This window comes from Dermacentor silvarum, chromosome 10, assembly GCF_013339745.2.
Source record: "Dermacentor silvarum isolate Dsil-2018 chromosome 10, BIME_Dsil_1.4, whole genome shotgun sequence".
NCBI lineage: Eukaryota > Metazoa > Arthropoda > Arachnida > Ixodida > Ixodidae > Dermacentor > Dermacentor silvarum.
In genome coordinates, this window is record NC_051163.1 from 105,023,716 (window position 1) to 105,041,340 (window position 17,625).

At 46.9% G+C, this 17,625-nt stretch overlaps 1 protein-coding gene across 2 annotated transcripts in view; it reads right to left on the reverse strand.

Annotated features, from left to right (window-relative positions):
• LOC119466409 (uncharacterized) overlaps positions 1-17,625 on the reverse strand; it is a 56,881-nt gene that overhangs the window by 27,098 nt on the left and 12,158 nt on the right. The window contains exons 4-5 of one of the 2 annotated variants that reach the window (XM_049657383.1): positions 12,072-12,210; positions 11,989-12,035 (exon numbers count right to left, since the gene is read on the reverse strand). In XM_049657383.1, coding sequence (XP_049513340.1) covers positions 11,989-12,035; positions 12,072-12,210 — 186 coding nt within the window. Of the gene's footprint in view, positions 1-11,988; positions 12,211-17,625 lie in introns of both variants that reach the window. The other variant, XM_037726926.2, reaches the window with a different exon arrangement.

Here is a 17,625-nt window from a genome sequence, read left to right on the forward strand (position 1 = left end):
ATGAACTGCGCTGTCCGTTGAGTTTCAACGTGGCACCGGGTCAAGAAGGTCGCATCTCCAGCTATGTTCTGGCGACGGGAGACTTGGGGGTCTGGTTGAGTCCGCGACGCTGGCCGTCCAAGGTGTGGCCGTCGACCTCGGCAAGTTCGGGCGAGGCTCCTGGACGAGCTGCAGCTTCTCACGGCAGGACCAGGCACCCCAGAGAGGATCCCCCTTCTGCGGCAGACCGGCTCGTTCGATTCTCCACGGGATGCCACGTCGGCACTCACGAAGAGATTGCGACGCATCCCGACGCTAGGCCTAGGCAGGTGGGCCTAAGCAACGCCGAGCGTCATCGCTGACGAGCTCATCACCGACGAACCGACGAGCTCACCGCCGAAAAAGAGACAACGCGAGTCGTCAGCACCTATGGCAGCAACAACACCCAAATGAACACGACTTGGACCCGACGTGAGGAACGTCAAGTCGGCGGCCCGTAAGAGTACACGTTTTTGATATCGACGCAGTTAGGCCGGGGCCAGGGTGGTCAGACTTTTAAAAGCGAAGGCTAGGACTGACCTAGGGACTCATAAGGCGGAGCTAGGCTCCAGAAATGAGATAGTTCTTGGTTAATAGTGTTGTATTTAGTTAGTTTTGGATTTTCCATTAAGTACGCTTTTTCGTTGTGTTATGTCTAGTTTCGCGTGCCTTCGGTTTGACTTTCGGCTTTAGTGTTGTGTGTTGCGTGCGTTCATCGTTCCTGTACGTATTAAATCCTCGTTTGCCATGCCGCCAGTCGTGTCTCTCCTCCATCGAGAGTAGCGCATGCTCGCAACTCTCCGCACTCCCAAGTAAAGGTGACAAACCGAACAAACGCTGTAGTGCAGAGGGTGTTCGGTGGTTCGGGGCGAACGTCGGAAACAAGAGGAAGCTCGAGGCACAGCGTACCGGTGGAACAGTCGATGAGGGCAGAATGCGTCGTCAGAAAGTCGAGCCCGAAGATGAGGTCGTGAGGGCAACTGGTCAGCACGGTGAACAGGACTGGAACGTGGCGGCCAGCAATTCCTATGCGCGCAGTGGACATACCACTGGCGGCAACAGTGGCGCCATTGGCGACGCGTACGGCCAGAGTGATGGCAGGCGTAAGAACTTTTTTGAGGCGACGGCAAAGATTAGCGCTCATTATGGACACTTGGGCTCCAGTATCAACCAATGCCTTGAATGGAACACCATCCACGTCTACGTCAATTAGGTTCGTGAGGAGCGTCAGCGGAGGATTTGTACATGACAGACGGGATGCAGCACTACCTCCAAGAGCTGCATGGCTTAGTTTTCCGTCCGGCGGTTTGGCGAGGAAAAGCCACGAGGTTGGGGTGACGGGGAGCGACGGCGTTGAGGCGACGGCGATCGCCCGGAGGAGCGGCTGTCAGGGGCATCAGAAGTAGAGTACGGACGGCGAGGTGAGTAACGGCGAGCGTCGGCGTATGGGCGAGGAGCAGGGAATGAGCTCTAGTACGGCGGCATCCAGGTGCTGCGGCAGTGGCGGGATACGTGACCAACTCGGTGGCAGTGGAAGCAGATCGGTTTGTCGTCGGAGGTACGCCATTCAGCAGGATTGCGTGGTCGGGGAGCGAAATACTGGTCGTTGAAGGATGTGGCCATGGGAATGGATGCTGAATCAGGTCGGGAGACAGAGCAGGCGGTAGGGATGCCAAGGTTGGCAATTTCTTGCCGCACAACTGCTTGTATGACGGAAATAGTAGGGGCCGCTGGGTCAAAGGTACCGTCGAGGGGTCGTGGATGAAGGGGGGCCGGACTCGCCGCTTCAATCTCACGGCGAACGATACGAGTGACGTTCTCTTAAAAAGGTCGTGTGGCAGGAAGAGCGGAGCAAGAGGACGTGGCTGGGGTGTTTGGGAGCCGGGAAAACTGTGGCACAACGCGGCGGCTTTTGGCTACCTCGAAGTGGCGGCATTCTTTGACGATGGCGTCGACAGTAGAGACGTCGTTATAGACGAGCAAGTTGAAGGCGTCGTCCGCGATGCCTTTTAGGATATGGCCCACCTTGTCAACCTCGGTCATGTGCTCATCGGCTTTCCGGCAAAGTGCGAGCACTTCCTGTATGTAGGCGACATATGATTCTGTCGACGACTGGACACGGGTAGCAAGCTCCTTTCGCGCAGCCTGTTGGCGACCTGACAGGTGGCCAAAGAGGTCGCGAAGCCTCTTTGAAAGTGTCCCAGCTGGATATCTCAACCTCATTGGTGCGAAACCAGGCAAGCGGTGTCCCGTTTAGATAATATATCACATTGGCAAGCATGATGGTAGGGTCCCAGTGGTGGCTTCGGCTAACACGCTCATACATGCTGAGCCAGTCGTCGACGTCAACGCCATTTTGGGCGGAGAATGTCCCAGGATCACGGAGACTAGGAACCGTAACGTACGTTGTGGTAGGCGCCGCAGGTGTAGGTGGCGACGGGGTGTTTCCATCGGAAGCCATGGCTGAGAAGACGACGGTGCGGCCGCTTCGGAGCTCCGTGGCGAGGACGGGGAACGTTCCACCTCCACCACGATGTTACGCGAAGAACGAGTCAGTAAGACGGGCAACTATTTACAGGATGTATTTACAACAGCGGTTGCAGCGCTGACCGGTTAGGTTCACAGCGCAAGCCCAGCTCGTTCTTCCTTTCTCGAGTGATGGCGCCCGCGCGCCTCGGTCAAACAGTCAAATACCACACGTGTGTAGCAATATATTCAACATATTATGCAAAAGTAAGCACTTACACGTAGCACGTAGGTACGGAAAACGTTTGAAGTTCATTCTGTACATTTTTCAGAAAGACTGGATTTCCTAAATGATCAGAAAGATCATTCAGAAAATTTCGGTGTAAATTTACGGTGTCTAAAAGGTTGCGTTTGCAGGCTCCTTAAATGGCGCTACCATACTGACGGAGGCTCGGGAACGTGTTGATCACATGCCTCGTCTGAATCACATTCACCGTCTGCGCCTGCACAGGCTAGCAACATGGCAGCGCCCTTGCGGTTCCCGATTTCAATACATGGGCGCTGGCAGCATTTCCTCTAGAGTTCGTTATAGTAACTTAATGCTAAATACAACCGCCCTAGCTGTTCCAACAGCAGCGACAACAGCCGGCAGTGGCCGCGCGCGCTCCTGCCACTTGCCGGCTGTCGTCACTGAGAAGTCCAGTGTTATAAGTGCGAAAATTACGAGAAACTCTGCGGGAAGTGCGTCAGGCAGTGTGTGTGTAATGCAAATGACTGCACTCTTTTTTTCCGAGAACGAATCCGCTCGCTATTCACGGCCACTGCTGAAGCCGTTCTGGCGCAATTTCGGTCAATTTTCTGTGTTTGGCGCAGGAATTTGCGTCTGGTATCAAAAATGCACAATTGGCGCAGGAGTCCCACCCCTGCAATAATAAAAATGAAAGTTTCCTCCCAGTAATTTTTTTTCCTCCTCTGGCGCTCTCAACCAATCAGATAAGGTGACCTTGAGTTTTCAACAAGTATCCATAATAACACTCGTAAACCACATTTGTAGATATAAGTCTCTTGCATTGTTGCATTGTGTGATTGCGCTCTAACGTCTGTTCTGAAATAATTATTCAGTATATGCCTGTGCTCCCCCTCCCCCCTCTGGTCTTCAAATGTCCAGCTTTCAAAGTTTTCTGGGGAGAACCCTGGCGATAGCGTTAAGGGCCCCGTATCGCAGAAAATCCGGTGTCGGCTACGACGTTAAGCATCGGCGTCTGGCGGAAATTATCATGTCGAACCACATCATCCCGAACCACACCGACCACAGAGGTCCTCCACGTGCGCAAGGCATTAGTGAACAAAAATTTAATTTCTCAAAGTAAAATTCGTCAGAAAAACCGTAAAGTATGACTTAACCACAACCTACAGGCGTGATAGCATCGGACTGTAATTTGAATATACGAGAAAAAAGCCTGATAAGCAGCCAGGGACCTTTGAATGCTATCGCGTTCCACTCATAAAGGTGAAGCTTAAGCGTCCTCCAATTCTGATGGTGTTTGGCTGTACTTTGGTTCTAGGCAACATTGTATTTAGGCAATTTGTATTTCGGGGCTGCAACAGAGTCAAGCTGTTTAGGAGAGCTTTTTCTGCAGCTCCCCTGTCTGTATTTCTTGAGGCAGAAATAAATTATTATTATTGAAGGGAATGTCAAAAACATAGGCTTTCTAAATTTTGAACACGCATAGCATACCTCGGGGCAAAAGCAAACAATTAATAATAAAAAAGGTCCTAGGGCCTCCACATTTTGATATTGACCCTTGTCGCAGCGATCCCGTGGTGACGCATCCATTGCTTGCCTTAGCTGCCTCCGAGTTTCCAATGGGTGTACATCATGCCCGGTATGGCTCAGAAAACCTCTGTTTCGGGAGATATCGCAGACGCTGACTGGATGGTCAACATGAAGCTTTGGCGACAGCTTCATAGGACATGTAAAAGCCCTTTCGAAGCTCATTAAGCTTTGTCCAAAGGGCGTGAGCAGCGTATATGCTGCTTGTTCTAAAAACGAGGCTAAAAATGTATTCCAAGCCATCCAAGCTTTTCACTTATGAATTGAATCAGGATCAGTGTGCTCTTCATTCTTTATTTAGCAAATACTTCGAAGCAGTTGTTTGTCACGTTTCTTTCTCAGTGAATATCGTCAGTGCCGGTCGTTACCTGATTATTTTCTGCCTAATCGCTCGCGGGTGAGCTCAGTTGCAATAGATTTAGTCTAGCTGCACACTAGGCTTGGAACGTAGTTGTTCTGTTCTTTGTAATAGCTTGTAGCAAAGATGCATTATCGCTAGTAACTCACTTACTCCTGTGGACCGTCACGAAACATTCAGCTTCGACCATTCGTGTGCTGTTGGTGTAGTCGCTGTCACGGCCATTTACTCATCGCAGAAATCGCTTACCGGACTTCAAGACACACTTAACACCGATCTTAACAAAGTGTATTCCTGTAGCACAGACAATCAACTTCAAATCAATCCTTTAAAAACAACGTTTGTACTATTTCATAATCCACAAACTGTGATTTCTTCTTCCATAACTGTCTCGTTAAATATTTAGGTTATACCAACATCTGATAGTGTTAAATTCCTGGGTGTTACTCTCGACAAACACCTTAAGTTCAATAGCCATGCCAACTCGTTAATAAAACGGTTTCATTTGGCTTCCGCATTATCATTCAAACACGTGCATTCTTACAACCTCATATGATTAACTCGTATCATGCTTATATTAATAGCCATTTATCATACTGTTTATCTTCATAGGGTAATACATATGCCATTCATCTCAAACCACTTGAACGTCTTTAAAATCAGGCAATAATATTTACTTTTAGCTCATTCCGTTGCCACTCTTTACCTATCTATCAACATCTTCGCATTTTACCCATTCGACAGCTGTTCTATCACAAGTTGTCACTCATTACATTTCGTCTCTTTCATCGTGAAATATCATTAGCAGGGTTTGTACAGGTTTCCAAGAAAAAATTTCAAGGACTTTTCAAGGGCCTTTCAAAAAATTTAAATATTTAATACTGTACTTAACGCACGTTACATTTTATTGGACAGAACAACGAAGAGTGATTTGACTTAGTGTACGTACAGTTTCATTCCACTAGATGAAATTGTGAAGCTCAGGGCAGGTCTTTCAGTTTCTTTTCTATTTGCGTCTTAATGCTGCCGAGTTCTTCAGCCTTTGCTTTTGCGGTCTTTCTCAAGTTGTTTAATTTCACCACGTGCGAGATGTCACCAGTTCTCTCAGCCTTTTCTGCATATCCATCTGCAGCAGCCGTTAAGGGGGGACGCGGGTTCTAGAATGGTAAAAAACCGCCGAAAAATTGATTTTTGGAAAAACGCATTTTAGGAATGTTTGGGCCGTCAAGCAGCTGACCTCAAATTATTAACCCCGATTTCGATCGGTAAATAGGAAAAAATCGGCTTTCAAAATGCCACGTGAGACGGGAAACGGCCTGCGGCAAGCAAAATTTGTTCAAACTTCCCACGCGCGCCGCGGGCGCATCCGCCAACCGACCGCCGCCGTCTTGGGCTTGTTTTGTAGCTGTTTTCTTTGTGAGCATTTTGCGCCAGCTCAAAATGGCGCCGCTTAAACTGAACGACCGCTCTCGCCGCATTTCCGAAGGGTGGTTCCGAGCCTCTGATTGGGTGGAGCGCGCGCGCGCAAGGCGAGCCCCCCGTGTCGCGCCTCCCATTGGCCACCGAAGCGGCCATTTTGCTTTTTTTTTTGCATGCGCCGCCGTATCTCCGTTGCTCCCGGTTTCTCGCGGTCGTCTGCTACGCTTGTATTCACGTGGCTCACGCACCGTCTTTTCGTCTTGTGCTCGTCTGAAATAACGGGTTAATCTTACGGAAAGAAACGAAAGCGTCCATGGAACGCACGGCTGAAGATCGCAGACGAAGACGCGCTGCCCGAACGGCCGGAACCACCGCGTCCGAAGCGGCCCAGTAGAATCTAACGTCGCCGTTGATTCTACTGGGCATAGCTACGTCCCATCTGATGTCATCGTATCGTCAGCCAGCGCGTCCAGTGGCACCCAAGATTGTGTTGATATGGCATACTATTCAGCGCAAGACCGCGTTGATACGGCGTACTATTCAGCGCGCTGCTCGAACGGTCGGCACGAGCGGAACGGCCGGAACCACCTGTTGCGTCCGAAGCGGCACATTAACGTCGCCGTTGATTCTACTGGGCATAGCTGTGGCCCATCTGATGTCATTGGATCGTCAGCCAGCGCGTCCAGCGGCATCCAAGACAGCGTTGATACGGCTTACTATTCAGTGGGCGAGTTGGCTGAGCGCGCGAGAAGTGCGGCGATCTTGAAGGAGTGTCTGGCATCATAGTGCGCAACGGAGCGGAGCGGAAATTCAAGCTGCCAGTCGCAAAAGCTTCGGAAGTCGCAAAATGAGCATCTAGACAGTAGTGCCACCAAGGTTAGGCCTTCAAAACGGCACAAGCCTGCAAAGAACCCTGCATATACAGCCCTGGCATGCTGTAGAGCGAAGTGTTGTTGAATGACAATAATCAATTTTGGTCATTGAATAAATATTCCATAAATGCGTGATTTTGGCTTGAACATTGTGTAAGTTTATTTGTCTATGGAAAGGCTACTTTATTGTACAATTTTTGTACTCATTTAGCCACTGGAACGGGCACATGAAGTGGTAAATGTAGTTTCTCATGCTTCATGGTTTAGGGGCAGTACATGGCTTTATGACAAGCTTTTCACCGTTTCTGGCGGGGTACAGTCATATATTTAGTATAGTCATTCTCGTGAAGAATAGAGCTACAAAATGACGTCATTAATATTGCTGTAGCTGGATTCCAGAAAAGGTTGCAGCTGTCTAAACTTCAAATGCGTTTTTCTCAGTTCTATGTTTTTAGACACCGCACTCAGTCTTACGGGGCTTTTTTCTATGATGTTGTGGAGTGACAATTACAAGTTTGGTATCAGTGTATTCGTAATGAAACGATCTAGGGGGTGATGCTATTTCTGTTACTCTAGCATCATTTAATAAACTACAATCAAAAGTAACAATGAGTGAAAATAAGAAATATATATTCACAGTCAATGTTGGTATCCTTTCTTACCTTTATAATGCTTTCAAACAAATAAAAATAGCATCACCCCCTAGAGGAAGTCTTTGGCATTAAAGTCATGCTCTTACTTTTTGTCTTTGACAAGGATAAATTTCCAAAAAGTCGTAAGAAGTACTCATGAAATTTATTTTCAGATTTTACTACTCTCTGAACTAGAGTAGCTATCAAAACTAATTATAGATTTGAAATCAGCGTGAAAAATTGATCTAAACAGTGAAGTTTATTTCAGATAGAACCAAAACTAAAGAAAAAGTTTTTAGAACCCACTTCCCCCCTTAAATCGGCAACAACTGCCTCAAGCTTCTTTTTCTTCGTCTGCAACCCTTCATCTTCTTCCATGATTGTGCAGCTTTTTGTCTGCTTTGAGTTTTCCTGATACTCGTCAAAAAGCACGACGTAATAGTCAGACTTCTGTACCTATTGTTGCAAGGACGATAAAAAAAAATGGTCTGAGCCAATGGCACGCAACATATGCGCATTTTTTTCTCCGCAGGAAAACTATTTAGCCACGTCGCTGTCGGGAAACATCCGCTTGAACAAGTCGCTGGTTCGTGTGGATGATCTGTACGAGTAGTGGGAGGTAATCACTTTCATTGTCCACAGAATTTCTGCATCGGTAACCCCCTCGTGTGACTTGCAGGCGCTGTTTAGATGAGCCGCCTGTGATGGAGCCAACCCAGTGGACCGCTCGCTTGTGCTTGGTGCCAGGTAGTTCTGTATAGAGTTTCCAGCTGCCACTTGCACGATTTCACCGTGTTTTGCACTTTTTGCATGGCTTCTGAGAGCAGATTCGCCCATAGAAGCGATGTCGAATGTCTTTCTGCAGGTTGTGCATTTCGCACGGTGGGGATCCAATGTATCCGGCGTAACCCAAAGTTTGTAATCGCCGTTGCTGAGCCAGGCGCTTTGGAATTTACATTTCCCAGGCATTATTATGAACCATGCGCACCACAACCGAAACGGGGGAAAAAGCAAACAAAGCGTCGACGGCACCGGAGCGCGCACGCCATGTTTTGTTTCCTTCCTCCATGGCGCACGCAGATAAACAAAGCACAATGTGGCCAACAGAAAACGCTCAGGCTATGAGGCTGTACCTGTATTTAGTGGGTTGCCAATAAATTCAGCCCAAGGCGAACCCCCAAAAAGTGAAATACTACCATATTCAACTGTTAAGATTCATGTAACTGCTTTTTCGTTACAAATAAGCATGATGGCACAACTTGTATTTTTTGCGAGGAGGTCGAGACGCTCTAGCCTCATTGTGGCCAGCAACTTATCGCTTTTGGCCAACCCCGAAGTTGAAGCAAGCCAGGGGAAAAAAAAAAGAAAAAGTGCGCAGCGGACATGGGCCGACGCGCGCTCGCTTCTTCCTCGGGCAGGAAGTTTGACTTCGCGGTCCTGGCATTGCGGAAAGCAATGAAGTTTTCCGGGACCACCCTCAACCGCCATATAATGTGAATCGCACTGTCGGACCCCGTGAAAACCCCAAAAATTCAAGGGTTCTCAAGGACGGAAAAGAAATTCCAGGGCTTTCAAGGCCTTGAAAACAGAACTTTCAATTTCAAGGGTTTTCACGGATTTCAAGGACCTGTGCGCACCCTGCATTAGACAGCCTTCCTTTTGATAACCTCATGAACAAAAAAAATACTAGGTTTTCAGAACGCAATAATCTTCTCTTACGTAAAATCAGATCCAACTATAGAAAATTTACACTTTGCTTCCATGGTATTTCACTTTGGAATCGCATCCCTGTTAATATTAAGTCATCTCTTTCATTGCAGTTGTTTAAACACAATATGAAAAGAATACTGTTACAGAACCATCTTTTCATTTGTCATAAATACATTTTCATAATTATTACATTTTCTTTACATTACTTCTATTATTGTATCGTTAGGCTTCATATTTCTATAAAACAATTTGTATTTTTATTTTTTAGTAATGTAGAAGAGCCAAATTATTTGTTACACATTACTAGATATTCGTGGTTTTGATTATTTATTGTGATAATATTGTATAGTGCTGTTTTAATACATATATAATTGTTTTCTATTTATTATAACTTGTACCCTACGAATTGTATTTTCTTACGCGTTTTTTTTTCCTTTTTTTGTTTTGTTTGTTTTTTGCCCTCTTATTGCTGCTCTAATACTCTTATATACCCACTAATGATAGGAGGTCTCCCTGGCAGTTTCTCACTCTGGGACCTCCTGATGCTGTATATAATATGTAAGCCCGTTTTTTGTACATGCAATAACAAACAATAAACTTGAACCCATGCTTTGGCGCACTGATTCAAGCGCGCGCCCATTCACATATTCTTAATACGTTGGCAATATAGTGTGCGTAAGCTTGCGTGCGAGTTGGGGTCGATGTGTGTAGATAATGTGCCAGGAAGCGGCGCTACTCCCTTTTTCATTGTTTAACAAGCAGTACTCACTCTTGCCGATGTTCCGGGGTTGATGTCTTTTCTCTGGAGGTTAGCGATACAGCGCTCGCGGATAAGTGATTTTTTTTTATCCCCAAGGAAAGTCGTACATCGAGAAGTGCCGGATAAAGGGGCTGTCCGTATGTAGCAACGGTCCGTTAACTTGGTCACACATACTCATTCAATTTCATAATATGCCAGTCATTATGTTTGCAACCAACTACTGCACACGTCTTCAATCCACCGTTCCACATTTTGCAGCATGAATTGAGCACAGCGCGTGATCAAAAACCCAGTTGCCTTTCTGACAGCTGATCGCACAGAAACAGGGCAGAAGGGGTAATGGTTTTGTATTCGTGCGCTTTCACTGAGGCAACGTATTGCGCGCCGCCGAAAGCGCCATCTCGTTTCTCGAGAACAAATTGCTCCACGAAAAGGGTCAATAAGACGGCTTAAATTGCTCCTGTGAAAATGCCTTCCCAGTAATGCATTTGTGTTCCAAAGTGAAGCCAACTTTAAGGGGATCAGTGTAAGCTTGGTCTTTGTAAGCTGGCTTTCCCATGTTGTGTGTTGCAGTGAAGCCTACTCATAAGGAAAAATATGATGCGAACGGAGCCCGATAACGCTATCGCGTTTCGCTCTTAAAGGCGAAGCTTAAGCGTCCTCCAATTTTTTTTTCGCAATCATAAGACCTCCGTTCATCTCATGGCGTAATACATGAAACAAATATGCAGCAGAGTTTCAGAAAATTGCACTTTTTTAGTGTGCTGTCTTCAAAATCTGGTTTCAAAACTGCTGATTGCACGAGTGCTGCTTTCCATTGATGCAGCGCCATACTCTTGGTATCGCCGTCAACATGCGATCAGAGATTCAGATAGCTGTAGTGCTGTATTTAACCATACCGAAATAAACAAAGACATGCACAAAAAGGGATAACTAGCGTAGCGATTTGCTAATGTGGCTGCAAAGCGCACAGGCAGTGCTTCTGTTGGTTGACGCAAATTTGAATCGCTAGCGCGCTTCTTTCGTGCACATTTTGGCAGCAGCAAGCGGCACACTTCGCGTGTTCTAAGGCTGCCACTTCAAGAATTTCCTAGTTATCTGGAGTATCTTTCGTTGCTGTGTCCTAGCTTCTGCCTGATCCTCATAAGGTCATGATTTGTGCAAGATAAGGAAATCTGTTTACTTTTCTTTGCTGCAGCAAAGCTACTTCATATCTAGTGATCTGATCAGTTCCATAACGGTTTTCATGCTGTGTCGTGCGATGGCACGGTCAATACCAAATGTAAATGTAATGCAATGTGTGTCGGACCCTCGAATTCGCTTTGAAACGTAATGAGCAATGACTATAAAATAAATGTTACCTTGCACATATCTCATTAAAATAGAAAACAACTTATATTCACATTTCTTTTACTAGTAATAAGTAATTTTTTGTTTCTAACGCTGTGTTACATCGACTCCATGTTGGAGGTCAGCTAGGAGAATATATGGCTGCAGTGCTGACAGCTGAGTGTATTGCTGCATCAAAGCCAGTGTGGGAGCTGTCACTAAGGAAAGCCAGCCACGGCCTCGCTCAAACGCAACAGCAGTTGCTGCTGTCTTTGCGCAAGCCTGCGCAGGCTGTGTTCGAACATTGCAGCTGTGTTCAAGTGTTGCAGCTGCACTTGAGCGATGCCTTGAGCCAGCAAGAGACCCCTAATATTTCCGAAGGGTGTGAGAACTTGCTTATACAGCTTCGCTGTCTTTGATGCATCAGTTCTCAGATTGGCATACATCTGTGAAGGATCTTTCGCCTGAAGATGGCACATGTGTGATGTGCACACAATTGGGAACAGCATGGCAAGAAATTTACACGCAGCTCTGTTTACTAGTAACACTACATTTTTAGGTGTCATAGAGTACCTTCTTTTTTTTCTTACCTCTTGGGGCAGCTCGAGCGTAGTGTCCCCTGCATTGAACTTGTTGCCTTTGCTGAACTTGTTGACTCTGTTGAACTTGTTGCCTTTCTCCTAGCGCCTCAGCATCATTAGACTCCTCCATAGTGCTTTCATCTTCTGATCCATTATCTTCATATAACGAAGCGAGGAATTGATAATTTGGGCTTCGAGGTTTTGACACATTCTCCTCTGGGTTATGTGCGCCTAAAAGACATTGTGATGCAAATAATCCATTTTCTGCAGCAGCAGATATGAGCATGCATCAGACTTGCAAATACACAAGTGTTGCCTATTGAAAAATAGGACTGCATTTGAGCGATAAATTTCTTTCTTTTTCTGCAAGACTCTTACTGCATAGAAAGCATGCAGTACCGTATATTCCTGGCCCTGTGTGCAGCCGACTTATTCCTCTAGAATTGCACATAAGACAGTAAGATAATGAGCACTGAGGTTTGGCCTTGTGGGTAGAACTTATGAATACTTAGGCACAGTGACAGACAAGAGCAAACAAGTGAGCACACACAGTCAATTTGTTCGTCCTCATCAGTCACTGCACTTAAACATTCCTAAGGATAAATGTATGCACTATGGGAAACACAGACACCAACAGAACAGCTGAAAATGCAGCCAGAACAAGAGGAATCAAATTTTCAGGTCAAGCAGGCGGGCATGATCACGGAGGCTAGTATAAAATGCCGAAAACATGCAGTAACACCAGCAACCAGCTGCTCTGCCAAAAAACAGAAAACACAAAATGTTAAAAAGCAGCACCTATGGCATGAGTAAAGTCACTAAAACCTGGAAAGTACCGCAACCGCCGGAGCACGCGCAGGCACCAATGTGCTTTTGTTGCCAGATTTAGTTCAACGCGTCTTGGGCGGCAGCAGCTCAGCTATGTAGCTTCACTTTCAGCAGTTTATATTATCGCAAATCGACCCATTTCGCCGTCCTTTAGATAAAAGATGAGATGGTGCATCTACGATGCATGCGAAGCAGAACAGATAAGTGCGATCAGACGATTTTTACAGGTGCCAAATTAAATGAATGAAGACCAGCGACAGGACGGGCGCTCGAGCAGCCGTCCTTTCGCTTGTTCTCCTTCCCAATACTAAACTTAGACATCGTAACAAGCTCTGATGGACGGGAACACAAAGAAGACAAGTAGACTGGACGGGCGCTAGACGTCAACTGAAGGTTTAATGACATAAACAGACACATATATACCACCGCAGAAAAAACAAAAATCCATCAGGCAGAATTTATCAGTGAAAGGAAATCAAGTTTCGGTTTAAATAGGTTTTTTTTCTTTTACCTGCAAGGCCAGTGAAGGTGCACTGACACATTTATCAGCTTCGGTACTGATACACCGGGCTTCAAAGATCTCCCTTGCCTGCTGTGTTGAAAAGCTGCGCAGGACACGTGTGCCCTCAATGTCAGGCTTGCATGAGGCGGCAGTGCACTGCTGACAGTGATCTGCCAAATGTCCACCCCCCGCCAATGAGTTAACAGCTGCGTGATGCTCCCTCAATCTTTCGTTGACGCAGCGGCCGGTCTGGCCAACATAGCATCTACCACAAGAAAGTGGGATGCGGTACACAACGCCCACTCTGCACTCCACGAAACGAGTCGTGTGCTTTGTAGTGCAGCCGGCCTTGGACGTGCCATTCACGACATTGCACATACGTGGCAGCTTACCAGGAGCCGAAAAGGCGACCGGGATGCCACATTTCCCCGCAACCTTATTGAGGCGGTGGGACAAGTCTTCTTTGTGTTCCCGTCCATCAGCGCTTGTTACGATGTCTAAGTTCAGTTACAACCAACTAGCCCAAATTTCTGCTTCAAACCTTCCCGATACGTTTTGTGCTCGTTGGGAAGCTATCCAAGGAGTATACTAAATTGCTTAACAATGTGCATAATTAAGCAACATTACTCATGTTTTAAGCATTTTATGCGTCGCAGGCCTACGTGAACATCGGGTTTGTTTACATTGACTGTGTTACCCTCGTAGCTATTCAACGCGTTGCGGAAAACGCAAGCAGCTCTTCCTCGGGTTTTCTAGGCTTGCTACAGTGAAGAATGGCACGATGGTAGTCGCAGTGGGCCCGGTGATATCCACAAACAAAACCGCATTTTACTTAGCTAGATACGATATAAATTACATGTACTCGGAAAGTGAAGCATTCAACTGTGCGCCACCCGTTCTAAATGCAAAACGAGCCCGATGCTCGTGTGTCACACAGGATTTTTTTAGGCTGACTAGGTATCAAGCGCTGCCACGCATCGTTTATAAGCGTGGTTGTAATCGTTTTCTAACGTGGATACTGATTTACCTCATCAAATTCACCAAGTGGGAGTGAACTCAGTGAACTCAGATAACTGTCGCGCTTTATTCGGTACAGCCCGATAGCACAGCACGCACGCTTGATGTCACTCTTTCCGCTATCGCAAAAATCACTTTCCTGGACTCCCAGTGGTTGCTGCACGCGAAAGCGCAGAACCCGAACATTTCCTTTCGTTTTGTTTTAAGTTTACATAAGTTACATATGCCCTAAATTACCCAAAATGCAAAATCCGACCTTGTCGATGGCTCACACGTGCGGCGTGTGCGAGTGATGCCTTTCTCTGTTTATCCGCTTTGACACGGCGTGGACCATCTATGGTGGAAAGTGATCCCCTGACGACAACTGACCAATCGGCGGTGCGGCGGCAAAGAAAAAGGGCTGCAGTACATTCCAGGTTCCAGTTCCAAAGAAGCAACGCCGAACATGAACAATACATCACATACAATGCCTTCTGACGGTCCAAATCACTCATCAAGGGCAAAGAGAATCATGCGGCGATGCATTCCCGTCTGCGATTGTATTGGGGAAAAATGAATACTGAGAGCATGACCCATGACTGACTCTTCATCTCTACACATCATCATCACTTGTGCAAATTTCTCATCTGTATCATCAGCCGCACAGCTTGTTCTTCGTAGACACGGCGTGGACCATCTATGGTGGAAAGTGATCCCCTGACGACAACTGACCAATCGGCGGTGCGGCGGCAAAGAAAAAGGGCTGCAGTACATTCCAGGTTCCAGTTCCAAAGAAGCAACGCCGAACATGAACAATACATCACATACAATGCCTTCTGACGGTCCAAATCACTCATCAAGGGCAAAGAGAATCATGCGGCGATGCATTCCCGTCTGCGATTGTATTGGGGAAAAATGAATACTGAGAGCATGACCCATGACTGACTCTTCATCTCTACACATCATCATCACTTGTGCAAATTTCTCATCTGTATCATCAGCCGCACAGCTTGTTCTTCGTAGTAGCTCGAGCTCGGCTGGAATAAATGGTTCCTTATGAGTGGTGGAAGGTGCTCTTTGTTCCCCAAGACCTCTCACCCTTCTCACTGGCGCTCCGCTCGGGTCGCCGCATACCACCTGCTGCCATGCTTGCTCAAGACAATCCGAGCACGTCCGATACTACCACCCTAGCACAGTCTTCGCCATCCGTCGTGGCTATCCACAACCGCCACCGTGACCCACCAGTCTTGGCTGGTCTGCGGGGAGATGACATCGAGGAATGGCTCTGAAACTACAACCTGGCAAGCAACTTCAATAAGTGGGATAACTTGCAGAAGTTGCGCAATGTCCCCTTCTACCTCACCGATGTCGTGAAAACCTGGTTTTGGAACTATCAGCCTGATCTCCCTGATTGGGAAACGTTCACGCAGCAACTTCATCAGATCTTCGGCGCTTCTGCTATTTGCACTGAGGTCACGAAGAAGCAGCTCGGTGAGCGCATCCAGTTCCCCGGGGAATCGTACACATCATACACTGAGGATGTGCTCGCTTTGTGCAAACGTGTCAACGTCACCATGTCCCAGACCGAATACGGCATATCATTAAAGGCATAAACACCGTCGCCTCTAGCGCACTCGCCACAGATAATCCTGCCACCATCTAAGATGTAATAGCCACTTGCCAGTGCCTAGAGGAACTTCAATCTCTACGGCTATGCATGGATAACACAGACCTTCGTCTGCCTTGAGCAGTAGAATTGTGCATGATCATACGTGATATCGTTCGGGAGGAACTTTACGGGCGGTGCTCTTCCTGTGCAACAGAACCTGGTATCGCCCCTTCTCCGACCGGCTTACGCGAGATAATCAAGCAAGAGATTGCCTCTGCATTGCGTCTAACGTGCTACAACCGCCCCTGCGCTCAACAGGTGCCAATATATGCCGACGTCGTGGCTCCCCCTCCGGTCACCGCGGCCCCTCTACCAATGCACCACTATGTCCTTGTGGCTCATTGTCGCCACCAGTACAGCTTACTACTGAACTCAGCTTCCTGCTCGACCCATTTGCTACTACTGTGGCTACCGAGGATTTGACGACGGCATCAACAAGATGAGCAACGTGGTTATACACCCGATGAGCGAAATGGTATCCGTCCAGCAGCGGGCATTAGAGAACCTCCTACCACTCTCCATTTCACCGATCACCCTCTCCTCCGTACCCTACGAATATGCCTCTCAATTCTCGAGAATCTCGCTGCAGGTCGCCTTCTCCACGTCATCGTTCCGTGTCATCGTTCCGTGTCACCGCTCCGACCTGCTTCTCATGTCTCTAATTCCCACTCGGAAAACTCTTCGATGCAGTTTTAGGAGGGAAAACTGCATCCACCGGACAGCCTACAATTCCTCCAGAGTGACCGTTGAACTTGTTGTCAGTGTTTGCGGAAGGCATGCCCGTCAAAGCTCTCATTGACACAGGTGCCGCCATTTCGATTATTCGGGCAGACTTTTGTTCCCGCCTCCAGAAAGTGATGACGCCTTACTGCGGCCTGTCTCTTCATGCAGCGAACAACGCCGTTCTTCGTCCCATCGTGCAATGTACAGTTCGAGTATTCATTGACAGAATACATCATCACATTGTTTTTGCTGTGTTTCCCGAGTGTTCCCACGAAGTTATTTTAGGATGGAATTTCTTGTCTCCGGCGTCCGCTGCTATCTCTTGTCGTGAGCGACTCGTACACCTGAATGCTACCAGTTACTCTCTTCCTGATTATGAAGAACGCATGCGCCTCGTCACCTCCTCCGATTATGTTCTTTGGCCATCTAGAGAAGAAATTATAAGTGTCAATTCCAGTGATGTTCGAGATGGTGACGTTCTCATTCTTCCGTACAGTCATACGCTATCTAGAGGAATTCCTTTTAATCCTGGCCTTAATTGTTTCTTTCATAGTTCTGCATTTCTGCCGTGCTAAGGGGGGACAAGAGTTATTGAAATGACCTTGCTATTTCTTGAGATAATTTTGTTATTTCTTGATAAAATCTGATAAAACAGCATATGCTCATTCAGTTTTTTGTGTTGATGTTAAATATCCCATTATATTTTGCATATACATAGTAGTTGCCAAGATAATTATTAATTACCTTCCATTTGCTGAAACAATTAAAATTGACCTGCTAAAGCGAAAGTTGTAAACATATAGCTGGATACTACAGGGCATAAGTATAGGAACGCTGCAAATAGATTCGAAATTGAACAATAATTCGTCATATTACGGCCCATTGAAGTTATGTGTTCACAGTATCAATAATAGGAGCAAATGTAGAT